Source organism: Pelodiscus sinensis, chromosome 7 (assembly GCF_049634645.1).
Source record: "Pelodiscus sinensis isolate JC-2024 chromosome 7, ASM4963464v1, whole genome shotgun sequence".
Classification (NCBI taxonomy): Eukaryota; Metazoa; Chordata; order Testudines; family Trionychidae; genus Pelodiscus; species Pelodiscus sinensis.
Window position 1 is genome coordinate 1,269,385 of NC_134717.1, and position 27,877 is coordinate 1,297,261.

Genomic DNA, 27,877 nt, shown 5'->3' on the forward strand with positions numbered 1-27,877 from the left:
TTGGCACTACCCCCATGAAACGGAAACAGAGGCAAAGCAGTAACTTCGTTTGCCCAAGACCACAGTGCAAGTGAAACCCACCCTGGGTTCCCAGGCCACATCCCCTCTCCCACGTGCCTGCTGGGAGGGAAGGCTCTCGCCACCGGAAAGCGAGTCTGCTTTTTAAATGCAGGCATGAAGGATAAAGTTTGCCGCTCTGGGATTTGATTTGAGGTCGTGTGGGGATTTCAAGGTGAGCTTCGTTCATTAGCTGGCCGTCTCATTTAGGGTAGCTGGGTCTTAGCCTGGGACAAGCTTTCCCATGAACACTTGCACCAGGTTTATAAACTGTGCACCAGCCCAGTCCGTGCCGCTGTACCACACGGGCGTGGGCCACGGAGGAACTCTACCGACGCGGAAGGGAGTTGCCAAAACGTGAGACTGTCGAGCAAGGCAGGACGTTCCAAGCTCACCCGACAGCGTTCGCCAAGCTGCTCTTCTGCCGGGACGACCCAGCAGCCTTTCTTCACAAAGTCTAGTTTGGCCTCACAATGTGACGCGTGGAGGGACTGTGTTTAATCCGGCGGTTCCCAGCCTTTTCCAGAGGGGGACCCATTCTGACAATTCTGGAAGACTTGGGGACCCAGGGCAATCCAAAAAGTGTGTGAATGGCTCCTTAAGAGCCACCTGGTGACCCTTTCAAAATGTCACGGCGACCCATGGTTGGGTCCTGACCCGTAGGTTGGGAAACCCTGGTTTAATTGAACACGTTTTTAAGTCTTCTAGGTACAATGTGGAGAATCAACTGCAGCATCAACTCTGCGAAGGGCAGGCCCTCCAGTGCGTACTCCGACTAGCCGTGGCAAAGCCTCAGCCAGCAGAGCCGTGCGAGCCCGGCCCTCGAGCGCTTTGCTCTGCGCACCTCAGCAATGCCGTCCGTACAAACAGTGCTATGGACGCAGGCCCCCGAATGCTTCCATGCCTCTAAGCCTCCTGCCTTCCACCAACCCAGCGCTACCCCTCTCAGACGGGAGAAAACGCCCTCTTGGGAAGGCAGCACGCCCCTTGCAAACGAGCCGATTAGCCAGGAGGCGTGAGACAGCAGAAGCCTTTCCACTACCACACCTGGTTATTGAACCAAGAACAGCATACGGTTCTCTGGCCGACTGCTCTCTTCCCAGGGCTGCCTGGGGCTCAAGACAGAAACGCCCACCCTGCCTGGTCTTTCCGTGTGCACTCACCACACCCCACTACTGAAAAGCTCCGCCCCCTCCGCATGCACGTTGACGGGGACAGCGGCACGGCGTGGCCCTCGCGGATGAGCCTCACAGGCCCCAGGGTCCCAGCTGTGGTACTCACGTGATTGTTTTCATTTCCTTCTTCTCCGCGTCGGGACGGGCCCGGTTCAGCACCTTGAGGAAATCCGACGTTTTTGCCCGCATCCGCGTGTGAATATAGGCCTGCGTGGCAGTCAAAACAGACACGGCTGAAGGGCCTGGCCTCGCGCTTTGGTGTGGAGATCCCCTTGGCAGGACTCGGCTCGGAAAGCCCTCGGGCTGGCAAGGGGTTGGAGCAGAGACTGCTAGCAGCACACGGCCTGCAGCCCACCTGGGACCGAGACCCTCTTCCGGGCCAGGCGCCCTGCTTTTAGGGCTGGGCAGTGCTTGTGGTCAGCAGGGGGACGCCCCAAGAGGGCAGCTGGGCTTACACAGAGGCCCTGAAGAAATGGTACGCTGCTGCTAGCCTGCACTCTCTGGTACGAGGGGCCAGAACCAAGGCAGCGGGCAGGGTATAAAAGGTGCCTGGCAGGCCCGCAGCACCGGCAGCACAGGACCCAGGGGCTGGGATGAACGCTGCGTGGAAAGCCCTCCTCGGGAGCTGCCCCGGCCCCACTCGGAACGCAGCGTGGCACAACCCCCCCGCCCCAGGTACCTTGGAGCATTTGATGTGATAGTGCAGGTAGTCCCGGAACGTGTGGATCAGGTTGATGGTGTTGTCCCTGGCAGCGGTGTTGGTGTGGCGGGGGAACAGCACTGGAAAGAGACAGCAATGGTGCAAAGCGTTTCATGGCTGGGCACCCGCTGGCAAGAGTGCCTCGTGCCTCTTGGAGCAACAGCGGTCGACACCGCTGTGCCTGGTGGGGACCAACAGTGACCGAAGAGCCATCCGAACCCTGGAGCCTTACTCCTCTGGGTCTGGGAAAGGGCCCTGGCCCGCCCCTATGCCTGAATGGCACTGGGACTTAACACAAGACCTACCAGCACTTCCCCAGTATTTGTGGTCTCATGCAAGGAGAGTCACCCCGGCAACTCTGACAGCTGCACAGGCTGAGACTGTCCTGATGGCACAGGGGACTGGAGTTAATCTGAAGGCGCTCATGTCACTGCACTTGTGACAAGCCCCCCTCGTTCACTTTTCCTAGGGTAGAGGGACGTCTCTCCACGATCCCGCCAGAGGGCAGATGAAAAATGAACGAAAACCTGGAATGTTAAGAAACCTAATCCCACCCGGGTCTTCTAAGCCAGTAATGAAGGCACCCAGCATATGTCTACTGACAACAGTACCCCTGGTAAAGTCCTGGTCTTCACAACCTCCTTTGGCAAGGAGTTCCACAGGTTGACTGTGTGCTGAGTGAAGAAAAACTTCCTTTGGTTTGTTTTAAACCTGCTGCCCATTCATTTCATTTGGTGACCCCTAGTTCTTATATTGTGAGACTAAGTAAACACTTCCTTACTCGCTTTCTCCACACCAGTCCTGGTTTTACAGACCTCTATCCTATCCCCCTTCAGTCTCCTCTTTTCTGCTCTGCCCTGATGCAGGCAGGCAGTAATATTTAAGAGGCCCGTCAGAGAAGGTGAGATTATACGTGATAAATCCAGACCGTGTGCATATCTGGATTCCAGCTTTACAGGGCCCCTGCTCCTCACCAGACCCTCCCCCTGCCAATCACCCCAACCCGCTCCAAGTGAACAGAGCAGACAGCGCCTTGGGCAGCCACCCGGAGTCACTGCTGAGCTTAATACGCTAAATCCCGACCCATCCGGAGGAAAATGACTGCTGCCCACGATGAACTTTGGTGCCCTTCTGCCGAACTACAAACAAGCGCCTGGTGCAGAAGGCGCCTTGCGGCCCTGCCTTGCAGGAGAAGCCAAGCGCTATTAGATCGCTGGCCCAGGAAGCAGCGGCCAACAGAGCGGCTGGCACGCGCCGTTCCAAGGGCCGTGACAACTCAATCCCCTGACAGGCCTCTGGCACGGGGCAAATCTCCCAAGGGGCAGTTACATTGGGCACCGAAGGGGAACCGCTCACACCCAAAGCTGGTGACTGAAAGCAAGTTGCAGGGCTTGTGCATGGTCTAAGATCGGCTAGGACACTTTGCTGCCATAGCACCCCGAATGGTGCGATGCCTTTGAGGTACAGCTCTCGGCTCAGGGCTCTTGCACAGACAGGTAGGGCAGCAACACGCCAGGCTGAACTTCGCTGTTTTCAGCTGGGGAGGCAGCAGCAAGTCTGGTCTGTTTTCCCATGGGTGCAAGAAAGTGAAAAGCCTTAATGTACCAGTCCCTCTCCAGCTGTTCAGTAAAGGTGCAGCCAATTAACTACACTCATGGTTCATTCTCAAAACGTTTCAGTGCTAATAACAGAACCAAATTTATTGCCCAAAGACAAAATAACACCATAAAAAAAGGCTAAGACCCTCCTTCTGGGAAGCCAATATCCGGGGCACGTTCGCCTCGGAACCATGCATTTAAACTAGCTGCGTTGAGAGACAGTTTTACAGCAAGTTTCAGAGCGTTCTGTATCACTGCAATCCAGCCCGGCAGTCTGGACTGGTGGTGCTGCACCTTCTCTCTCTGCTTTGGAGACTCGCACTGCAGGGACCGGTCTGGGGATTCTAGCCCTGTGCTTCCCATGGCGTTTCAAACGCCGCACCCCGGCGCCATGACTGCTCCTTGGCAGTCCGTGGAACCAGGGACGGGAGCACTCTGCTTGGCCAGGTTCCTGCTTTCTAAGCCAAGCTGACGTTGGCTTTGCAGCATTGAGGGATCTGTCATCGGGACCAGAACTGCGGGACGACCCTGATCGTTCAGTTAACTCCCCAACAGCCACGTAGATACTGTACATTGTCACTACCATGTGCGCAACACACATCAGTGAGGGGTATGCAACACCGCCACGCACGTCCTGGCTGACACCTCAGGGCTCGGTTTGGGATAGCAGCCCTCTCTTGGCTCTGTCTAACCCAAAAATCAGTCGGGCGCCCTGCATCGCAGGGAGGAACTGGGACGAGTCTGGCAGAGGATGCTGCGGCGCAGGAATCAGATGCATTGGCACAGCTTTCAGCCTGCTCGCACTGCCGTCTCTAGCCCACAACAGCAGCTCCTAACTCAGGGGTGGGCAATCATTTTTGATGGGGGGGCAAATGGGGCGCACTCCAAGATTTCGGTAAGTGGTCCCAGGCCGCTCTTTTCTACGGCGGGGGCCTGGGAGGGGGGTAGCTACACCCCATGTGTCGACAGCTGAAATGGTCTTTTCAAAACACCACAAACTTTTGTTCCCGCTATTTAACATGCTTAATGAGCCGGACTATCAAATCATTAGCCGTCCCTTCTACTTCCTCCTCTGCTGTTCCAGAGAACCCTCGGAAGAGAGCAACCGGGTACACGTGATTCTCATCGACGGGCAAGGCGAGATGACAGATCAAGATGTGGACTTCTCCTACCCCCAGAACATCTCAAGCTGCAGGCGTTCCGTGTCTCTCACCCTGCCACTGAGAACTTTCCAGCCGGGCGGTTGTTATTCCTGCTGTTACGTAAAGCTGGGGTGACAACGTGCCAGTAACACCAAAGCGCTGAACATTTCCCCACACTGCTTGGACCAATTTGCAGCCTTCCCTCTCCGTCTTGAGCCACAGGTGACCCACCTTGCTGAGCCACGCCGCGGTTTTGGGCTAAGAACGTGTGTGCAATAGGGACTGTCGACACCAGCTGGGAGTAGGGATGTTAAGTAGCGATTAATTTGCGAGGCGCAGTCGATGGAATTTCCATCAGCTACTCGATAAGCACGTCTGCGTTCCACCTTCGAAATGGACAGGAGTCCCCAGCGGGGGTCTTGTGCATTTCAGAGTTGGAACGACGTGTGGAGCCGAGGGCCAGTGGGAAGTCCCACGGGGCGCTGCCGCTTTGAAATGCGCAAGAACCCCCGCTTGGACTCTTGTACATTTCAAAGCTGGCACGCTGCACGGAGCCTAACTGACCCTGGGCGCCGTGCGGCGCTGCCGCTTTTAAGTACCTCTCTCTTCTCCTCCCTCCTTGCTGCCTCTCGTAGAGGTGGGAGGGGGAGCAACTAGCCGACTATCCTGTGGACTAGCCCTTCACATCCCTAGCTGGGAGCACGACGCGGAGCAAGACAACTGCCCGACATCCACATTCGGATGGATGAGCGCAGGACTCACTGCCCAGCTGGAGAGGTAACGGATCCCCTGAGGTGACTGACAGCACCCGTCTCTGCAACACAGCCCCCTCCACATGAAGAACCACGTCCTCAGGAGTTTCACACCCAGCCTCAGGCCACGAGACCACCGGAAGCAGCTGTGACCATGAACACTTCAGGGCGGAGAGCCAGCGCCCTTCCTAGCCCCAGCTTACCAAAGGTGATGTAGCCGATGTTGTCACCCACTGCTGCGTCCGTGTCTTTCAGTTCCAGGGGGGGTTCCCTGTGGCTGAAGAGCACCTGTGGAGCTGTGTGGCTGGCCCGGCGACCTTCCTTAAATTCCTGAGCAGACAAAACCAAACCACCATGAATTCACAAGCATGACCATCGCGCCCACACGGCCATATTGCATTTCAAAACCCCAAACGCCTTTGGCATTCCAAGAGTTAACCTGACCGCGTCAGCCTTCCCCTGAAGACGGCGAACCAGGATATTTAGTTCAGTGGAATCAGAGTCCTGTTCGGCCAGATATTTCCAAACCCCGCGGAAGCTTTGTTTAGTCCATGAAAACCCTGCCCAACTAGCCAACCCTAACACAAGCCCAGATACGGACCGGGGGCGGAGGAGTAGAAAGCATCTTACTTCACACAAAACAAACACCGCACCAAGACACGGGAGGGGCGGTCACAGAGCAGTCACGCACGAGAGCATCCGGGCTCTCCTAGGGGAGCGGCTTCTCACCGCCCCTGCCACAAACAGTTTCTAGAGAAAGAAGTGATGGCTGCTGCCAACAATGGCACATTTCGGGCAGAATGGAGAGGTATACAAAGGAAAGCGGATCATTAAAACTGGAAGCCGTAAGTCAACACTAACTAGGTGAAACGCAGCCAAATGCTCTGAGCGCTACATTACCAGTTACAAAGGCGCGTAATCCCCTAAGGTTGTAACAGATGGGAGGCTGCTGGCAGTAGGTTCCCCGTATGGGTCCCAGGGCTCTGGTCTCTCCCACACGCCTGCAAAAGAGCCCGGATCTGTCAGCTCTCTCGGCGCTTTTGTTCCATGTGCCCTTTGGCATGTGGTGAGGGCATGGCTGGTGTACGGAAGGCAGTTCTTGGCAGAGGAGCCGAGTGAAACACCTATTTAAGTTCGGTAACTGATCCTAGGGGACGTGCCCAGGGCTTGTATGTGGTCTCTTTTCACTCACTTACCTGGAAACAAACCAGGAAGTGCTTCGACCCACAATTCTATGATGACCCGACAGGTGGGAAAGCCCAGCAGACATCCCCGCAGGCTGAGAGGCCCCCCGGTGTTCCCCAGACCGGGCCCCGTAGCACTGCGCTCTGCCCAATTAACACAGACACGCTACTCGCAACTTCTCTGCTTCACAGGAGGTGCCTGCACGTCACTGCCCCAGCACGAAACGTATCGTAAGAACATAAGAACGGCCAGACTGGGTCAGACCAAAGGTCCATCTAGCCCAGTCTCCTGTCTGCCGACAGTGGCCAATGCCAGGTGCCCCAGAGGGAGGGAATTGAACAGGTAATGATCAAACGATCTCTCTCCTACCATCCATCTAGAGGCTAGAGGCACCATTCCTTCCTGGCTAATAGCCATTGCTGGACTTAACCTCCATGAATTTACCTGGTTCTCTTTTGAACCCTGCTATAGTCCTAGCCTTCACAACTTCCCCAGGCAAGGAGTTCCACAGGTTGACTATGCGTTGTGTGAAGAACTTTCTTTTATTTGTTTTAAACCTGCTGCCCATTAGTTTCATTTGGTGGCCTCTAGCTCTTATATCACATGGGTCCCTATCAGCCATCCTCCGCTAGCTGTGCACAGTCGCCAGCATTTGAGCTCTTCACCGTCCACGCTCCGGAAATAGAAGGTAACACACATGCATCCCTGATCTGGGAGAATTCAGGCAGGTTACTAACCCATCTGCTGGGACCTCCTTGTATTAAGCTTTACAGCTTTGACGTCTGACTGCTAAGGCCACTGGAGAAAACAGTTCAAAGAGCTTTGCCCTGCCGGAAGGGGGTAACCTGTCTTCTCTCCACGAAGGGCAGCTCGGTTGTCGCTAACGTTAGCCGCTGCCACATTACGTAAGTGAGCAGAGGCAGGGGGGCTGGAGGAGTGCATTAGCATGGCACAGAGTGGAAATTCCTGTGGCTTGAACAGTACGTTTTTAGAAATTTCAAAGGATATTGAGCGTGGTGCAGCCGTTCCTCGGCAGGCCCTCTACACCCCCCATCGGTTTTAACTCCTCCACAGGCTCCCCTTGTTTCATAAAGCTGAAGTTCAGGGACCCCAGAATTAGCCTAGCCCTGTGCATTTTGAGGCGGAGACTTTGGCAGCTGCCGGAGAATTCCTCTTTCAAGCAGGAAGTCGGCTCTGAACTCACGCCGCAGCACATAGCGAGCTAGGAAGTCGGCACAAGCCTTTACTCTGGGACACGCTCACTGGCCAGATCTTAGCCCTACCCCACTACAAGGTTAATACTAGTGGCCTGTGCTTTGCCCTGCCAGCAGCCCAGGCGGGCACAGGACTATTCTCCGAGAACCAACCTGCCACTCTTTCTACAATGCGGCCAGGACTACTCCTCTTCCCTCCCAGCTCTCTGTGCAACAGGACAGGCCAGGACCCGCCAACCAGTCTGCCCCTTGCTGTGGCACTATGGGACAGATGCCCAGATTTTTCCCAGAGTGCACTGGGAGGCAGCACCTGGCAAACGGCGGCGGTGGGGAAAAAGCTGGTGCGTGAACAAGCGCGCCTGCTTTCGGGGTGTAGAGAAGAGTTCTGAAGTGCAGGCAGAACGGCAGCGATGAAGTCTCAGCGTGCCAGACCCGGAAAGCTGTTCCGTAACATGCACGCTGTTTATTAGAACGAGAGAAGAACTCTCGTTTGGCCAAGTGACAACTACGAGGAGGAAAATGGTCTAGAAATGATTTATTTGCAAGACCGATGTGGAAAAGCACTTATCCCAGGCTCTCACATATTTATAGGTTTTCAAACACACGCAATACCAAAAAAGCCCAACTCCTTAAAACAGGCTAGGGCGGTTTTTTAAGGCGGAACGCTCCTCCAGAGACTCGCAGAAACGTAGGTCTGGAAGGCACCTGGAGAGCTCAAAGTCCAGCTCCTTGAGGTGAGGCAGGACCAAGTAAGCCTAGAGCACGGCAGGCTGGGTTTGCGCAACCTGTTCTTAAGCCCCACAATGACAGCGTCTCCGCAACTGCCCCGGCAGCCTGTTTCCACCACTCCTCTATACCCGGAGAGTGAGAAAGGTTTTCCTACTAACTACCCAAGTCTCCCCTGCTGCAGATTCAGCCCATCATGTGTTATCTCTTCAGTCGACATGGAGAACAACTGGGCAGCCCCCTCTCCCTGGCAGCCCCACAGACGTACCAGGCCCCGGGCTCAGTCTTCTTTCGAGACTCAACACGCCCAGGGGCTTTTAACCTTGTGTCTCAGGCCGGGTTCTCTAACCCTTTGATCATTTTGGCTGCTCTCCGTAGGGCTTTCGCCAATTAATCCGCATCTTTCCTGAGTGCAGTACCCCAACTGGACAGCCCGGTCCTGCGGAGGCCTCCCCAGCGCTGAGTGGTGTGGGACAGTTCTCTCCCACGTCCTCCATACGCCACTACTCCCGATGCCTCCCAGAACCGGCCTTTTATGGAACTGCATCGCGTCGCTGTCTCAATCTGTCATCCGCTATAGCCCCCCGCAGCCTTGCCCCCCTCCCTCCCCTTGTAGTTCTGCACTTGAGTTCCCTAAGCAAAGTCCTTGGCACCGGTCTTCACTGAATTACATCTTATTGATTTCTGACCAATTGTCCAGGTTCCTTTTCAATTCCAGTCCCATCCTCCACAGTTCTTACACCCCCCACCCGCTTGGCGTCAGCTGCAATTTTATAAGCACGCTCTCCGCCCGGTTATTCATCATCAGTGAGAATACTGACAACTACCAGAGGCAGCAGCAGACCCTGCAGACGTCACCAGATGCACCCTCCCCGCCTGATAACGGCTCTTGGAGAGCAGTTGCACGAGTCTGCATCCATCTTATCGTAATTTCCTTTAGGCCTCGTTCCCTAGTTTGTTTATGAGAACATCATGTGGGCCTGTGTCAAACGCCCTACTGAAATCAAGATCTATCACGTCGACTGCTTCCCCCCCACTAGGCCAGTGACCCTGCCTGGCACGATTTGTTCTTGACAAACCCAAGCTAGCTAGTCCTTTAGCCCTATTCACATCTAGGCACTTACGAATCGATTCACGATTTGTGCCAGAATCGCTCTAGATACCAAACTCAGGCTAACAGACCTAAGTCCCCGGTCTTCTCTGTTCCCCTTTTCAAAGGCAGGTATTATGTTTGCCCTTCTCCAGCACTCTAAGATCTCACTTGTCCTCCAGGAGCTCTCCAAGATAATTGCTAATGGGTCAGATTGCTTCAGCTAGCTCCTGAAGCACCCTAGAATGAATTGCGTCATCTTCTGCCAACCTGAATACGTCTGACTCATCTAAAAACTCTTTGAGCCAGTCTTTTCCCATGTTGGCTTGTAGCCGTTCCCCTTGCTGTGACTGAACTGCGTTGGTTACAGCATTCCCTTGAGCAGTGCTTTCACAGGGAGAAGCTACCTGCTTTCCTAAGCTCCGTTTGTGGAACGGAGAAGGGAACAATCGGATTTTGAGTACAGCCCAATGCTGGTCCACTGAGGCCCTAGACAAAATGGGGCCTTAGGCGCGGAGCGACTTCAGCACCCTCCCCTCCACTAGTTCACCTTATTTTGTATGGCCTTTGTAGCCCATTTTGCAACTGACGCAGGATTTGCATGCATGATTCATCCCGGTCATTTGCATGGTAGATCTGTACATATTCATGCTGCGGATAAGCAAACACCACAAGTCTTCTCCTCCAAGCTTTCAGAATTACACAATAAGACAAGTTGCACAATATTGCAGCTGGGCTCTCACTCCACTTTGTGCTTGTATCTCATGGACTGACTAACCCTGCGCTTTGCCTACCCACAAGGGCAGGACTGACAACCGGACAAGGAAAATGTAGGTCTCACCCTCTGGATTGTTCCACGAGATTCTACAGAAGCCAAGATCACTCCAGGAGGCAGTGACAAATGAATCCACCTTGGGAATGCATGGAACATTTTACTTCTATTTCCCCTTCCGTCTAACACCGCAAACCGCCCTACGAGCCCAGTGCCTCCCACCCCAGCACCCTAGGCAGTCAGCTCCCTGCCCCTAAACCCAGCCCCGCATTGAGGCCTGGAGCAGTCTAGAAATAGCGCGGTTTGGGATGGGCCTGTCTTCCCTACAGGTATAAAGGGATGCCCCAGTACTTCCCATAATAACAAAGGTTTGCTCTGGTGCCTCATCAAAAGGCAGCCTTCCCCCACCGAGCTGAACCCCACACCAGAGGTGGCTGCATTTCAGTACCAGTGCAGGGAGGGTGTCCCTAGCCTCTGTGTGTCAGAAGATGGGAATGGGCAACAGGGGAGGGATCACGTGAGGATTATCTGCTCTGTTCCCTCCCTCTGGGGCACCTGGCACTGGCCACTGTGGGCAGACAGGACACTGGGCTAGGTGGACCTTTTGATCTGACCCAGTCTGGCCGTTCTTATCTGCACGCTGACGTACTCTGGGATGAAAGGAGTTCCGTAAATACATAACAGGAACCTAACAGTGTTAAGCCAGCCAGGAATTCAATAATTAAAGACGCCAACACGACAGACCAGATGAGAAGAGACTGTAAGAGCATGAAAGTGGTTCTGATCCCGCAGAGTTCCAGCCCACAGACAACAGGCTGCTGAGAGGCATTTACAAGCATTAAGCCACCAGCAATCGCTCCTTGGAGCCGCACCTCCGCGTTCAGTGATCAGCTATAAAAAGGAGTGTTTCGATTTCTGGATTATGCCATTTATAACCCCCCTCCCCCGAGCAACTCAATACCCTTCGTGTGCCATACCTGCATGAACACCTTTCCGAGCACCACGTCATCGTCATCCTTAAATACTGTGCTGAACACAACCGTGACACGGTCCTTCTTCGACTCAACGTACCTGGGGGGGGAACCAAGTCCCGGTGAGGACAGGCTGAAAACTTCACCCGAGACGTGCACAGCTTGCAAAGCTATTTTGCTGCTGCCACATACAACCCAGATGAACAACCGCTGCAGGGGTGGTGGTGTCTGCATCGGGTGCCTTTGCCTGACAAGTCACAAGGTGAGCTCCTGAAGTGAACTGTAGTTTTTAAACTGTCTTTTGTTTCAGCAAGACCAGACTAACACGGCTACATCTCTATTACTGTAGTAACTGCAGGTGACATTGATCATATGTAAGGACAGCTACTGGCACATTAAATCCATCACCCCTTTGCGCCTGGGGCCTCAGCCTTCCCCAGGGCACAAGGCACGGCGTTTGAGTGTCCGACGTCACCATACCATCACTAACCCCTCACTGGGAATTAAACCTCGGTCAGTCAGACGGACAAGCATTGACCAGGGACTTCACAGCACTTCCCACATGTTTGAACACACAGGCCTGGAGCGGATTTACACCCTACTGGGCCCCGCTCTCCCGGCTGATGAACGCCAGGCGGGGGCTACCCTCGGCATGCTTACATCGTCTCGTCGTCCCTGTAATGGATGACAGCTCGCTTCTCCCCTTCCTTCCCCTCTTCCTGGCACTTGAAGTATTTCTCGAAGACGGAGGCAAAGCAGTTCCGCTTCAGCATGCCGGCTTGGTGCACAATGGAATCCTTGGTTGCCGGAAGGTTCTCCAGGTCATACAGCAAAGAGACATTGTAACCTGGAAAGGGAGGTTAACCCACCTTGAATCAAAACCCACCACGAGGTAGCTTGCACCTTGTGTCCTCCTGCCCCTTGGACAGCTCTCCAGAGCGTGGGACCCCTGGACGTGAGTGTCGGATACTTTCTAACCCAGCGGAGGGGACAGCCATGACACCTCAAAGCAAGGCCATGGTAGGGCTAAGCCTTCTTCCCTCCATCTCAAAGGCAGAAGGGACAGCTCAGTAGATGCTGTTCCTAAATTTTGCAACGCGCAAGTAGGAAGAGAGGTTGTTACAAGTAACCATGGTTTTCTGAATCTCATTAAAGGCCTGTCAGTCTCATCTCACAGAACAAAAATCCCTATTGTGAGGAACGGAGGCTGTCTCGGGGGTGGAAGCAAGAATTACGGTTTGTGCTGCAAACACTCTGCCCCGCGGTACCCAGCCCACCTGGATCTGGTGCTTTGTTTTAAATGCCTTTCGGCAGCGCTAAGAGCCCAACCGTGTCCACGCACAGTGCTCGTCTCAACCCCGTTTCTAACGCAGAGAGCGAGCCCAGGCCGATGCCGCCCGCACACACTGGTTTTAAATGTAATTAGATTCAGACTTACCTGATTCTGGGTTTACCAAGAAGTTTCCATACACTCTCTTCAGTAACTAGGAAACAGACAAAGCATTGGCAGTGTAAGTCTTTCCTTCCCAGCACATCCTATTCTTTCCCTGCTGCTAACCACTCCCTTTTCTCAAAGGCTGGACATCAGCTGTCTGGACATCAGTTCAGGCCAAGTCTGGGCTCGAGACAGAAGCCAGATGCTAAAGAACAGCGCAGTTGCCAAGATTTCAAGCCAGCCCCTCCTCACCCCTACTGCCTGGCACATAGGAGGCTGGCAGAAGGATGTGCTGGGCCAAGCTGCTTGGATAAAATCCCAGAAGCTGAGCCAGCAAAGGAAGGCATCTCCAACAGCAAGCTGTGCGGAGCTTCACATGCCTGACATGCAGTTGCATGTGTCCGTGAGGAAGTCAGGAATGAGAAGCGCTTGATGACAACAGAATGCGTTAACGCTGCAGCTGAATTTCGGGCTGTTTGCTGCAGAGATTGGTCCTATTTTACCACCTAGTGCACAGGACCGTAGCTCATTGTGACAGGACACAACAGACGCTCATCTACCGGCCTTTGCAGCAAGAATTAAGAGACGCCTTCGTGACGTCTGCATGCCAACCCCCACATCCAGCGATCAGCATTTCTCTAGCAACAGCCGATGACAAGGGAGATATTTAAGCTGGGATGGAAACGGCCACTTTGCACGCTTCACGACATCAAGACCATCAACTGCGGCTGGGGATACTAAATTTCGTCTTCTCCACAGTGCAAAAGAAACTAGTTAGAAGACTTCATCTTAAAATGGAACTGCCATTTCCAAGTACGAGCACGGGACGGATTTACATCCTGATTTGGAAGCCAACAGGTATTTTTATAAAATATTTCCGTTCTCCCTCTACTGATGAAACACACTGAGAATCTATATTGGGGGAGCCAGAAACGAGTCCCTAACCTTCCACATGGAAGTGCAGGCCGCAGAGGCTACGGATCCCAGACAGCTGCTTGGGTGAAGATACGTCTACCACAAACTTTACATTACAGTCTCTCACTAGTGCTGTAATGCAAAGGCCAGAATGCTTGTTTGGCATATTTATCACTGGAAGCGCAGCTCTGGCTCAGAGCGGCTGTAAGCCACATGGGGGAAAACGCTGGCAGTTGGTCTACACTGGAACTGCCAATCGTGGACTGCACTGATGGGAAGTTTTACTAAAACGTTCAATGCAGACCAGGCTTCTGGAAGCTGCTGTTTCTACAGGCTGCACCTTCTGTATTGAAGGGAAGGGGAGCATCAGCTTGCTCCTTTACAGACTGGCTAACCGTGGACTCTGGTGCCCAGTAAGTTCTTACTGACACCCAGGGCTAAGCTGGCGGAGCATTCCTAAGTCGATAAAAGGCAGCCGCCAGATTAGCAAGTCACGACTTATTTCAAGCATTGTTGGACTGTTCCCACTCTCCACTTGTTGGGAGTTCGCAAGGGGTGAGATGCTTTCCAGTCACGTGTAGTAACCCCAAGGGTTAATCATAGAACCACAGAGCTGGAAGAGACCTTAAATTAATGGAGATGCCTATCTCCTAGAACTGGAAGGGACCTTGAAAGGTCATCGAGTCCAGTCCCCTGCCTTCACAGCAGGACCAAGTACCATCCCTGACAAATATTTGCCCCAAATCCCTAAATGGCCTCCACAAGGATTGAACTCACAACCATGGGTTTAGCAGGCCAATGCTCAAACCACTGAGCTAGCCCTCCCCCCGAATTAGACTGACTGAGAAGGTCAAGTCCAGCCCCCTGCCCTAGGCAGGACCAATCCCAACTAAATCAGCCCAGCCAGGGCTTTGTCAAGCCGAGACTGAAACACCTCTAGGGATGGAGACTCCACCCCCTCCCTAGGGAACCCATCCCAGTGCTTCACCACCCTCCTAGGGAAATAGTTTTTCCTAATATCCAACCTGGACCTCTCCCGCCACAACTGGAGACCATTGCTCCTTGTTCTGCCATCTGTCACCACTGAGAACAGCCTCTCTCCATCCTCTTTGGAACCTCCCTTCAGGAAGCTGAAGGCTGCTCTCAAATCCCCCCTCACTCTGCTCTTCTGTAGACTAAATAAGCCCAAATCCCTCAGCCTCTCCTCATAGGTCATATGCTCCAGCCCCCGAAACATTTTGGTTGCCCTCCGCTGGACCCTCTCCAATGCATCCACATCCTTTCTGTAGTGGGGGGCCCAAAACTGGACACAAGGGTTGAGCCTTTCCCCCCTTTTTCCACAGGAAAACCAAGCAGCAGACACCCAGAGGCGAAGTGCTGCACGCCTCTCTGCGGAGGCATGCAGCGTGAACCCCATTAGGTAACATGAGGAGACGTGAAGACTAAATCAGGAACTGAGTCATACTTCCTGCTCCAAGACCCAACCACAGCGCACAGATGTTCAGAAAGGCCTTTTCTTTCTACCATAAATGGCTCTGTGCAGCCTGAGCACAGTTGAACAGGAACTAAACCTGCGACTTCACGCACCAGCTCCAAAAGCGGAACAGGCAGCAGGGCCTACCGATAAAGGCTTCTGCATGTTCCAGACAGCCTTCCCTTTGCTCTCAAGGGTGGGTAGCATGAGAAAAGCAACATTGTGGGATTCCAGAGTTATTCAGTGACTTCCTTAGCAAGTGGGTTCCGTGTGCAAGAAGATATTTCGAACGGCCAGTGCCCTACACGCCATGAGGGGGATGTGAAAAACCAGCTGTGTTCCGCCTCTCTTGCTTTCCCCGGTAGCAATGCTCGCTAACTGGAACCAATCAGATATCGACAGGAACAGAATTCAGCCTGTTCTTTCAGAATTGTGCCCGCCCAAGGCTGGCAACAGGAGTTACACCGTGTCTATTAGGTGGTGCAACTTTGCAGAGACACTCTTCTGACGTGCAGGGTCTTAACCCATTGTAGTCAGGGGACCCCTCACAGTATGCTCGAGGGCAAGGGTGTGCGGGTGAGGGCTAGGATCCCAGGAAAATAGGCACAAAAACTCACCTCATCTGCACCGTGCTCCTGCAGCTCTTTGTAGAATTTCAGAGAAATACTGACCATCACTTTGGTCTTGTCTCCATTGGGGTTGGAAATGTGATAAAGGACTCCATCGAAATCTTGGGAGGAAGGAGAGCAGAGGGATGTTAGGAACTCTCGTGCAGTGTCCTAGTCCCAGAGCACTGCCCAGTGTAAACGGGTTTCAAAATGGGAACTCTACCGTGGGCGCTCAAGCACAGCAGCCTCGACTTATGGAAACAAGGGTAACGTTACCTGGGAGGGCTGGAAATTAGTAACAAAGACAACAATGATCCTAACAACTTTGTATCCCACGTTAAAAGGTTACCCCAGTCGTGTTTCAGCTGTCACTGACAAGCGTGCCGCACGCTTAATCTACACCACTGTACGGAGAGGAAACGCTCTCTGAGGCCGAACTGATATTGGCACTTCACAGTGCTGTAAAATCAGAGGTGGAAAAACCCACCCGTCTCCACGAATGCAGCAAGCTACAGCACTGTCAAGGGCCAGTGTGAACCAGTCTACAGCAATACGACGTGTGCGCCCAGCGCTGTTAGCTAGTCCCTTGTTGAGACGGTTTACATAGATCCCCGCATGGATACAAAATTGGTATCCACAGCCATATCCTCAAAACTGAGCCATGGATCTCCGCAGATGCGGATGTGTGGGGACAAAGTGGGTATCCATGGATTTGCAGAGCTCTATACACAGTGCTGGGAAAGCTTGTGTTGTGCTTGTGCTGTGGCTGGGCTTTAAACTTGTAAGTGTAGACAAAGCTTCAGATGGTGAACTTGTCCCCCACCCACTTGACCTGAAGTTTGCCTTTGGCACCAACAGGACATCTGACACTTGTACTGCGTGGGCTAAACAGACCTCAAAGCGGGGAATTCAAAAGCCAGATGAGCAAAAGGTGCCTTAGGCTTCCTCTACGTTTGTAGAACTAACGCGCTGGTGTACGCACAGTCCTAGCACCAGCGCCAGGGCTATTTTGAAAGTCACCTCCCAAGGAGCATGTCTGGTTTAATTTCAAAATACGGTTCAAGTTGGCTTTCTCTCCAGAGCAGCACAACGCCAACCGGTACCTGGACTCTAACAGCTGAACGGCACGAATACTTGCTTCCTGTGCTCGAATCCAATCCCATCTCTCCGGAGAGCAAGCTCTCCCAGGAACAGGCTTTCAGTTTCTCTCGGCCATTTGAGTGCTTATCATTCTAAATTAGACTTCTCTCTGCTGCAGCCAGATGGGCGTTACATACCTCATTACACATGCCATCCAGGCGCATGGGGTAAACACGTTAAAACCATTTAGTTCATTCACTGTATAAATGATGTGACCATTTAATTCACTGCCACTGGCAAGGGAATTGGGTGAGGATGGATGGAGAAAACAGCCTAATCAAGGACAGTTCGGCCAATGGGAACGCCTACTAACTACACTGTGCAGCACATACGCATAAAGCCGCAGGTTTGTCGACTGAGCAAATCTCTCCGTGGAGCTAGCTGAATTGAAGCACACCAGACACTCGGATATTCAGCACGCCAGACACTCGGATATTCAGCACGCCAGACACTCGGATATTCAGGCCAGTCAAGTTTGAACGTGCTAAAAGGAGATGAACAATTTGTGAAACGTACCTGCAAACGTTACTTCCACTGCCTCTGGTTTGTTCCTAGTGAATAGAAAACATGGGATGTCAAAAAACAAATTGCAGCCGCCGTAATCGTACAGAAACATCGGTTTACTCATTTAAAAAAGCCACATGTCCAGGTTTCAGTCAAAGAAGTGGCTTTCTTTGGAAAGCCCCAGCTGTTTAACTCCTTAATACTATTCAGCTAGGAAAGATGTTACAAGCATTCTGGACATCTCTCTCCTGGTGAGCAATGATTTCCCTCAACGGCTGGCTAGACCCAGCTTGAAAACAATCTTGCCATTTTAGTCGGATATGACTAAGTGTTCACAACTGGCAGGAGAGAAAGACTCTTCCTCTGAGCTTGGGGCCTGGTAGCTGAACAGAGCAAGAGGCTTTTCAAATGCGTGTTTCATCGTATGAATCGAAACGGTATCCAGGCATTCTGCTTGTAATATAGGATCCCAAACAAATACAACGTTTAAACTAGGGCCGTAATAGTACAGTCAGTCAACCGATTAGCAAAAGTTATCGCTATAGACTTACAGGCACACCCCGCGATCCCCTCCCCCCCCCCCCGAGTAAATTGTTTTAGCAGGCTGGCCAGCAGCTTGGCTCAGTCCCGGTTTGTGCCGGGTACGAGACCTACCCCTGCTATGGCTCTGCATTTCAAGTGTATTAGGAGCTGCGCGGGCAGACAGTCGGGCTCAGTTCCAGCTCGCGCCAGGTCCAGGAGCTCACCCCTCCCCCAGACAGGGGCTGCTGTCACCCCACACTGCTGTCTCTGTATCAGAGGCAGCAGCACAGGGCGACAGGCCCTTTGAGAGGAGCTAGTTTTTAAGTTGGCTCTGCTCACAGACCAGCTCCCGTCTGGCACCCTGCGCTGCTGCCTCTGATACAGCGGCAGCAGTGTGGAGTGGCAAGAGGCTCCTTGGGAGTGGGGCCGAATTGGCCCCACCCCTGGGGACAATAGAATAGTCGAGTAACCGATAAGAATTCAGGAGGTTAATGGACAAATCAATTAACTGGTATTTAACATCCCTAGTTTAAACCATTTCACGTCACCCTCAAAAGCTCAAAGCCTGAAGGCTTAATAAAAGTGCCCTGAAAAGTTGCATTTCTCCAAGCACCGGAGTTAAAGTGGCACTAACTACTCTCATGGGTCTGAGTGCTTAGGTAGGGCGAACCTGCTATTATCTATGCTGAGTGGTTTGCCTGCTGTCCCAGCAGCCTGAGGGGTTTCGTTGAACCCACAGCCATTAACGTGAACATCTCTGATGGGAAGAAATACAGAGGTAGCCGTAAGACATGGAATTCCCTAGAGCAGGGGTTCTCAAACTTTGTGATACCGCGACCCCCCGGGTGGTCAGGACCCACAGTTTGAGAAATGCGGCCATAGAGGACAAACAGAAGAACAGGGCAGACAATCTGGAGAATAAAAAGACAAGGTGGGGGACGGAATATCTTATTGGACCAACCTCTACTGGTGAGAGACACAAGTTTTCAAGTGTACAGAGCTTGAAACAGCAGAAGTAGACCCAATAAAAGATATTAACACCCCCCCGTCTCTCTAATCTTGTGACCACCACCGCTACAACAGCATTGCATACAATGTGGGGACCGATAAGTTGTCCATTCTGTAGTATACGTTTGCTTATTTTAAAAATAGAACCTAGTGGTCACTATGAGGCTGGGTGCAAACAACAGTACGCAAAACACGGCCTCAAATATTAGCCCCGGACATCTCAAATGAAGGTGTCTGGCTTTGACCCGCACCCAGCGGTATCAAAGCAATGAAGCAAATGGCTCAGTTCAAGCTGGTATCTATACCCACGTCTTTCAGGCTGTCTGGTCCCAGCCAGGCTGGACCGCCTGTTGAATCTTGCTCACTGTAGGCAAGAGCTCCCTGGCCCTTGGCCTACTGGGGAAGTTACATAAAGGATAGAGGGAAAGCAGCGGCTTGGAATTTATTTTCATCACGTTGTTTCAGAACTGAACAATTTTAATGGTTTTTTTTTTTTTGCAAGATAAAAGCCACTGCTGCTTTGCCCTGCCATCTGCTGTTTGCAGACAGCTCCATTTCCACCACTGGGATGGGGGGCCAGGAATGCAGCAAGATGTGCCAAAGCTCAGCACAGACACCCGGCAAGACGGAGGTGATGAAAAGCAGCAATGCTAGGCCTGCGAGGAATTCATACAGCTGCCTTGCTCAGACAGAAGAGGCTCAGGTCTCAGCGCAAGTGGATCTGGTGGGTTTATCCAGCAGCCCGCAGTTGTACTTCCAGTGCTAAGGAGTTGTCACTACGTTTTGTAAGTCAGCAGCTGCGAAAGGCCATCGTCTCCCCCATTACAAAACGGCAGAGCTGCACTGCTACGGTAGCAGAAGTGAACAGCGCGTGGACGAAGTGCTGCAAGTGGCCTTGGGGCTGATCTGTTAGGTTACAATCACCACTAATACTTGCAATACTCTAATCTCCGCTGCCAGCTGGGAAGTTCTTCACCCCCCACTTCGGAAGGCACTTTTCCTCGGCAACTTCTGCTCTGGGGGATGAAGCAGCTCCAAGTCTCACCAAGTCACTGGGTATCAGCCCGCCGCAGAGAGAAAAATTCCACGGGGGTGTATCAACTCACCACACAATTCAAGATGATTGGCAGGGTGGCTCTGCTCAAAGGAGGGCACATTGGCAAAGGGCTCCCTGTGGCCAGGAGCAAAATACTGTGAACAACGTGCACAGCACCTCCCCAAAGTATTCGGTTGAAACCGCAGCCATGACTAGGCTATTTGTGGATAGGAAACAATTTGCTGGCAATCATTGTGGCTCAATTCACTCAAACTTAAAAAGTAATGGGCACTGGGACTATTTCAACAAACATCTCAGGAAGGGAACTCTGAGGTGGCTCATTTAAACGCTCCCAGAGTCCAAAAATACCAAAGTCAAAGGTGCTCAAGAAACCTTAACTCTGTCCCTTCACGCATAACTAATACAGCAGTTCTTAATTATGTGAATATCTTATTGCCTCTGTGTAAATCCATGGAGCACCCACATCTGGAATACCGTGGACAGATGTGGTCGCCTCATCTCAAAAAAGATACCTTCGCACTGGCAAAAGTTCAGAAAAGGGGTAACAAACGATTAGGGGGTTGGAGTGGGTGCCATATGAAGAGAGATTAATAAGACTGGAACTCTTCAGCTTAGAAAAGGGGAGACTAAGGGGGGGGATAGGACAGAGGTCTATAAAATCATGGCTGGTGTGGAAAAAAGTGAAGATGGAAAAGTTACTTATGCCCATAGGAAGAAGGGGTCACCAAATAAAATTAATAAGTAGCAAGTTTAAAACAAACGAGAGGAAGTACTTCACGCAACCCATAGTCAACCCGTCCCTGCCAGAGGATGCTGTAAAGGCCAGGACTTGAACAGGGCTGGAAAAAAAAGCTGGTTAAATTCACAGAGTTTAGGCCCATCAATAGCTATTAGCCAGAGAGGGGAGGGAGGTTGTCCCTAGCCTCTGTTTGTCTGGGAATGGGTGGCAGGAGAGGGATCACTTGAGGATTCCCTGTTCTGTTCACTCCCTCTGGAGCACCTAGCACTGGCCACTGTCGGCAGACAGGGCACTGGGCCGGATGGACCTTTGGTCGGGCCCAGGACGGCTGTTCTTATGATCTCACACTATTTGTCATGCTCAGAGAAAGTGTTTTCTAGACCCTCACCTATAACTGTAACACCTTCTGCTACTGTGCATTCCTCGTGTGCCCACGGGACTAGTGTCCAGAAAAGTAGGTTATTTGCAATAGTGCAGTGAACAAGGCAAAGACTTGCCTAAGAAGGGAACACAGCCCCTACCCATGTACTTTGCACCTCGCCTTACAATGCTGTAGAAAAAGAAACACAGACAGGCATTTCTCAAGGAGTTTCCCTGGCAGGTTTCAACTTCCTCATCACAGCCATTTTGGCACCATTGTTTTTAGGGTCAAGTATCTGAATAGTTTTTCTTCCATTACACCCCTCCAAGGCAGAGATCAAAGCAAAACCAATTTCAGGCCCACAGCTGAGCGCTGTACAAGCAACTGAGAACAGGGTTAGAAGGAAGTGCTCAGCTCCTTTCGGAACACTAAGCTCCTTTCGGATCGTTCCTTAGCAGTGGGATGTAGTTAAGAGTCAGGGATTCCTTTACATTCACAACCACTGGAGCCAGCAGTTTAGAACCTAGGGTATCACTGCAACATCAGTTTCTACACCAGCCCACAAAGCCAAGCGGCCTGTACCGCAGAACCTTACTCTTATGTGGTATCCATAACGGGAGGCGTTCGACCACAGTCGTCCAGCCCATACATCCTGGTGCACGTTTCTGTGTGTATGAATAGTCCTGATCCACCCAAGAGCTTCTCTCTCTGCATACTATTCCTCCGCCATCAGCTTCTCCCCTGCCCCCCCGCGCCTGTAAACATGCATTGCCCACCGAACCTCTTCTGTGAAGCCCCACATCCCTCAAAATCAAGCTTCCTTGGTTAGGCACTAAACTGGGCTTCACGTATGCCCAGCCAGCACGGCGCTCTACACTCAGATTGAAGGGTTTCCCCAACCTTAAGGCTTCACACATTGTATGTCTTCCGCTACAATACTCCGCTTTATCCCTATGCTGCTTTCTCCATTTTCCTGCGGCCAACATCTACCTGAACAGGGGAAATGCAAGCTTTTCTTTTTGCTACGTTCTGTCCCAAAAGGCAAGCGAAAGAGGCTCACACACCAAAAGTAATTCAATCAGATCTTCTTACCGACTAAACACAAGAGACCTGACTGACAAATCTATCAGAACCCAAAACGGCAGTCGTTCCTACCCATGGCAGCTGACCATGTTCCAACCAGCTTTAATATGAATCATGTCCAAGCCACCCACGGGCCGGCAGATACTCACTATCAGAAACATCTGCTCTGTGCTTAGCGGCAAGCACAAGGAAAGGGTTCTGGCAGGTATAATTTCTTCCTCCCCAACTTCCTATCACCATTTCTGCCTACCGCAATAGGTTTTTCTAGAAGATGATTACATTGTCTCCCCTATAAGCTTGTCACATGCAGTCCACATAATGTATGGGGAACACCCAATCAGATTTTTCATCCGTACCCACGCTATCACTTCAAGATATGCAGCCTCCACCATGCACTTAACCGCAAATCCTCACCCAATAGCATTTCCTCAGTTTTGACTCAGACAAGGGAAGTAGAATTCTGGTTAATCAATTAACTGGCCAAACCTTAGCTTTGACTGGTTAACCGAGTAAGCGGGATCCTGTTTCTGAGCCCAGCCGCACGGTCAGCTCTCTACCTCCCACCTGAGCTGCACCCAGGTACCAGTTAACCGGCAACTTGTTCACATCCCTAAGTGAGACAAGTTCCTCAGCCTCATTCCTCAGGCTGCAAATGTTTGCAGTAGGATGCAACAATAATTTTTTCAAAGGAGAGAACAGATCACTATTCAAACAGGCTTCTAATGTGCTATGTTAAGCAAGAGAGTGTGCAAATGCAGACTTGGCGACTAACCACACAGACAGTCTGACTGAAGGAGCGCATAGCTCACAAAGGTCAGTGTGGGTACTGGCAGAGGTATGCACAGGTATCACCTCATCTCAAATTTTGAAGGATAAAGATCAGCTACTTCAAAGCTTAAAGCCTTACAGGACAAAACACTGCTCTGTAATCACTGGGGACTATGTACAGGTTTGCCCGAGAGGGGTAAGATAGCATCTCATGTCTGATACAGCTTTCAGAGACTGGTGTCACATCCTGGGCAGGATCAAAGAGGGAAGCATAGTCTAATGGTTAGACTAGGTGACTGGGACTATTCTATTCCTAGCTCTGACACTTACCCATGTTTAGATCTTGGCCACAGCACCTCTCCAATTGTTAGTATTTCCCCTCATTTGTAAGGTGGAGATAGAAACCTGTGACAGTGAGTTGGGGTTCCCCCAATCCTGCACCCCTGTAGCAGCAAGAACAGACTCCGCCAGACAGTAGAACAGAGAAGGATTATTGCTTCTCCGAGGTACAGCACAGCACAGAGGTTATGTGGTTTTAGGAGTCAGGGCCAGGATGCCTCAGACCCCATGACCCTCAGCTAAGGCTGTTTCCTTCATGTTTCCCAGCCAGCCACTGCCTCACTCTCCGACCCTGCCCCCAAACCAGGTGTTCGTCTCTGCCTCCCTCCCTTGGGGGGGGGGGGGAGCCTTGTTACCTGCTCAGGCTGGGCCTAGGTGTCTGGGCTAATACACATGTGGGTGAGCCAGTGGGAATCTCACATCACAGCGTAGGGGGACACCGGGTTACAGAGCAGACAGCCCCCCCACTATGTCACAGAGACTTGTTCATAAAATGCTCTGAGATCCTCAGCTGAAAGGCACAACAGAAGTTCAGTGCACTGGGATGTGGCACGACCAAAGAAATGTAGTGCACATATCCGGAGTCTTGCTTCATTACATACAGTGTGCCATAACCTCACAGACTTCCTCTCTGCTTTGCAGCAGACACACGGCAAGCATTCACCTTGCTGGCCTTGTGGAACTCAGAGAGAATGATAATGTTAAGTCCAGGCTTCAAAAATCCCACTTACCCACTCAGCTATTGCAAGCCCTGCCTGGACCACACAGGGATCTAAGCCAGCAATAGTCTAAATAATGCTGGCTAGCATATTTCGTTCTCTGGCTAGCATTCAGACGTTTGTCCTAACCACCAAAAGCGTGCTCAGTGTGGTTTGAGACATGCTGACTGCCCAGAGACGCTTCCATTTGATTCTACTACAATTCCTGCTAACGGGATTTAAGACAATATAACTAAGATGATTTAAAGCAGACTCTTCAACAGAAGCACCCCAGAGAAACTCTGAAACACACACCCTGCAGTGTGCCAATAGCTCTAAAACCATTTTAAAGGTGTGGGGATGAAAGAAAGCAGTTAACATTAACATTTGCTCCCAGGGCTGCTCTCTCACTGGAGGGCACAAAGGCTGAAGTGTTCCGATGAAGAAAATGCAACAGTGTCCGGCAACAGAGGCGTTCAAGTGACATGTATGCAGTAATAAGTGCAATACATTCTGTGGCAACAGCTTTTAAAGGCCCTATAAACCCAACATTAAAGATGGCATGGCTGCATTTTTGTCCTGGCTGCCAAAGGCGTCACAGATTCCATCATTTCCACAGGTTTTTCTTTATAGGGAACATGCAGGAATTGACATTCTGGAATTCTCGCATACTGGTGGGTGGATGTAATGAACCAGCAAGAACCTCATGCAACTTGGCAGCTCTCATGGTTTGAGTGGGAGACAGAGAGAGGGGCTCAGTTATATATGAAACCAGATCAGTAAATTCTTCTCAAGAACTAAAGATCTTCCAAGGGAAGGGAAAGATTCTTTTTGGCAAGAAATACAAGGCCTGTCAAGTGCTAGCCAACCTGTCTTTTAAGATGCTTGTCAAAGTGATCGTTTCCACAGGAGTAAAAGCAACTCATGTTCTGCAGGATCACATCTTTACACAGTACACATCTCAGAGCAGGGACCTTGCTGCCCAGCCTTTCTAATAAAGTCCTATGTACACAAGTGAGGTTATAAATCAGGGGTGGGGAACTTAAGGTACGGTGGCCAGATGCAGCCTCCTGGCTTGCCTGGATTCTGTCCCCGAGGCTCAGGACTCCCCCCTCTCCCATGCTGGCACCACAGGATTAGAGCACACAAAATCTACTAGACCAGCCCCCTCCCCAGGCTCTGGTGTGCAAGGGGAATGCAAATAGTGTCAGTTCACTGGGAACCAGGTCAGAGAGGGTTTGGGGTTTTTTGCTCTTCTCACTTGTGTATGGCCCCGACTGATTTTTCTGTGGGTCAGCGGCCCCCCAACCCAAAAACGGTTCCCTACTCCTTCTATAAACATCTTCAACTGGCAGTAAGCTGGATTTCAGAAGTCACTTCTAATTCTATAAAAGTATTTCAGGGCAGGTTCTGAAAGTTTTATACATGGTGGATATTATCCATGTTCTAGAGCTGGGAAAACAAAGCTAAAGTAAGTGACACCACCAAGGTCATACAGCAAGCCAGTGGCAAAGCTTGAACTATGACCCACGCGCCTCATACCCAGTCCTGTATCCTAACCATTACACATAACTGCCTCTACACTAGTTGGTATTCTCACACCTTTCTACGCATCTCAGGACTTGCTCAAGTTATTTGGAAAAAAGTGGGAAAACGATTACTTCCAGTAAGATGCCCTAACTTGATTCTTTTCCTGTTACCAAAGTCTCGTGATATTGCCCTCATCACAACCATCCTAAAATGCCTCACAAGACATTGCCTGAAAAAACAACAGCTAAAATGGAATAAAGCAAATGCCATCCGTGCCACCCATAGATCTTAAGATCCCACCATGGACAAATATCCCTTTTCCAAAAGGACTATTTGATCTGAGGAAGTGGGTCTGGCCCACGAAAGCTCATCATCTAATAAACCATCTTGTTAGTCTTTAAAGTGCTACATAGTCCTGTGTTTTGTTTCAGCTACACCGGACTAACACGGCTACATTTCTAACACCAGAGTTGTGCTTTGACTTTGAACAACAGAGCACATTTTGAGATCACAAACTAATAAATGTATAGACTGACACCCACTCCATGTGACTTATGAGACACATGACAGCTTGAAAAAGACATCCCTGAATGTTTCATATCCTTGTCTTGCCCCTGTTCTTGTCTGAACAAGAGCGCCTTAGTATCAACTAAAAAAAAAAAAGCAGAAGTTACAACTTCTTCTCTTCTATCACCATGAGCAAGGTACAGCAATAAAGTCTGTTTGATTCACTTTGAACACACAAAAGCAATGCTCAGATTAATATAAAGCAAAGGCAGACAGCATCAGCAAACCAAGATACTGAGATAAGTAGAACCAACTGTTGGGTCCTGCATGCAAGGAAGGTCAGTGCAGAAGTGACGCTTCCTTGTAGGGCAGAATGGAAACCTGCAACTGTTACAGAATGAGTAAATGGTCATCTTCGGGTAATGTGGCAAACGAATGTCTGAAGGCTGTACTTTGCAACCTCAGCTGTAGTCATGTTATTAGATAAGAACAGTGATACACGTCCTCCAAGCTGCCTCCAACAGGAAGAGCTCCCGAGTGTGAAGCCTCACGACAAATGAGCAACTCAGACACACACAACCTCCAACAGACAGTATTTTGCTCGAGAAGGCCAGGCGGTAGCTGCGCTTTCACAGGGTCAGCGGAGGACTGAGTGTAGAACATGGTTGCCACATACTGGGCAGGACCCTTTGCATTAAATGCTTGGAAGAGAAAAGCTGTTTAGACCTATGTAACGTGCAGCCCACAAAACCTCATCAGGCTCTAAGAAAAGCCGGGGGGCTGCGCCGATGCCTCTTTTATCCCCAAGCGCCCAAGGACGACAGAGGAGCGTGTCCCTTTGCAAGAGGCTATTGAACCATCTTGTTAGTCTTGACAGTGCTACACAGGCCTGTTTGTTGTGTCCGCCGCACCCGACTCACACGGCTACGTTTCTACCGCTATTGCTTTGCACGGCCCAGCCAGCGCCTGGCTGGCGGGGGGAAGCCGACAGGAGCATGCCCCGCTTGGCGCAAGCCAGCGCTGACCCGCGCACCCCCAGTCACCCAAGAGGCACAGACTAGAAGTGAGAGAGACCAGGCCGGGTCCCCCCCCCGCGGAGCAAGCACGGCCGGGCCCGCTCTGCGCGGAAGGGAGCCGCGCCTGAGCCCCCCCCAGCCTGAGCACAAGCCCCCCCCCCCCCGGCAGCGCAGGACCCGCGGGCGGCCCAGACTGGGGGGCGGATCCCACCTGCCCCGGGGCCGGTGACCAGGCGCGGAGAGGGGGAGGGGGCCCCACCCCGCGAGGGAGGGGGAGGGGGCCCCACCCCAGAAGGGAGGGGGAAGAGAGGGGGCCCCACCCCAGAAGGGAGGGGGACCCCCCCCGACCCGACGCCCCCCCGACCCCGGAAGTGCCCCCCCGACGCCCCCCCCGGCCCCGGAAGTGCCCCCCCCGGCCCCTCACCCGGCGGCCGCGCTCTCGAACTTGAGCGCCAGGGTCTCCTCGATGATGCGGTTGTTGACCTCGAGCAGGATCATGGCGGCGCCGCGGGGGGGCGGGGCGGGGGGGGCCGGAGGGACCGAGGCCGGGGAGGGAGCCGAGCCCGCTGCGCGCACCGGGGACCCGCCCGAGCCTGCGCCGCCGCTTCCGCTCTGGGCCCCGCCCCCCGCGGCCCGCGTCACTTCCGGCCCCGGCCCGGGGGCCGCTGCGCGCGCCGCCTACGGTTGGGCGGGGCTGGGGGGGCCGCTGGTGCGCGTGCGCGGGGCGGAGCGTGGTGCCTGCAGAATCCGAATTCGTGCGCGCGATGGGCCGGTGTGCACGGGATCCCGGG

General features: G+C 52.2%; 1 protein-coding gene across 1 annotated transcript in view; it reads right to left on the reverse strand.

The window, feature by feature from the left end:
- Positions 1-27,664, reverse strand: part of ARPC2 (actin related protein 2/3 complex subunit 2) — a 32,445-nt gene extending 4,781 nt beyond the window's left edge. Inside the window, exons 1-9 of the mRNA XM_075932992.1 lie at positions 27,511-27,664; positions 17,471-17,505; positions 15,824-15,936; positions 12,821-12,866; positions 12,043-12,229; positions 11,389-11,482; positions 5,628-5,754; positions 1,912-2,012; positions 1,339-1,439 (exon numbers count right to left, since the gene is read on the reverse strand). Coding sequence (XP_075789107.1) covers positions 1,339-1,439; positions 1,912-2,012; positions 5,628-5,754; positions 11,389-11,482; positions 12,043-12,229; positions 12,821-12,866; positions 15,824-15,936; positions 17,471-17,505; positions 27,511-27,584 — 878 coding nt within the window. The 5' untranslated portion in view covers positions 27,585-27,664. The remainder of the gene's footprint in view (positions 1-1,338; positions 1,440-1,911; positions 2,013-5,627; positions 5,755-11,388; positions 11,483-12,042; positions 12,230-12,820; positions 12,867-15,823; positions 15,937-17,470; positions 17,506-27,510) is intronic.
- Positions 27,665-27,877: the final 213 nt, after the last annotated feature.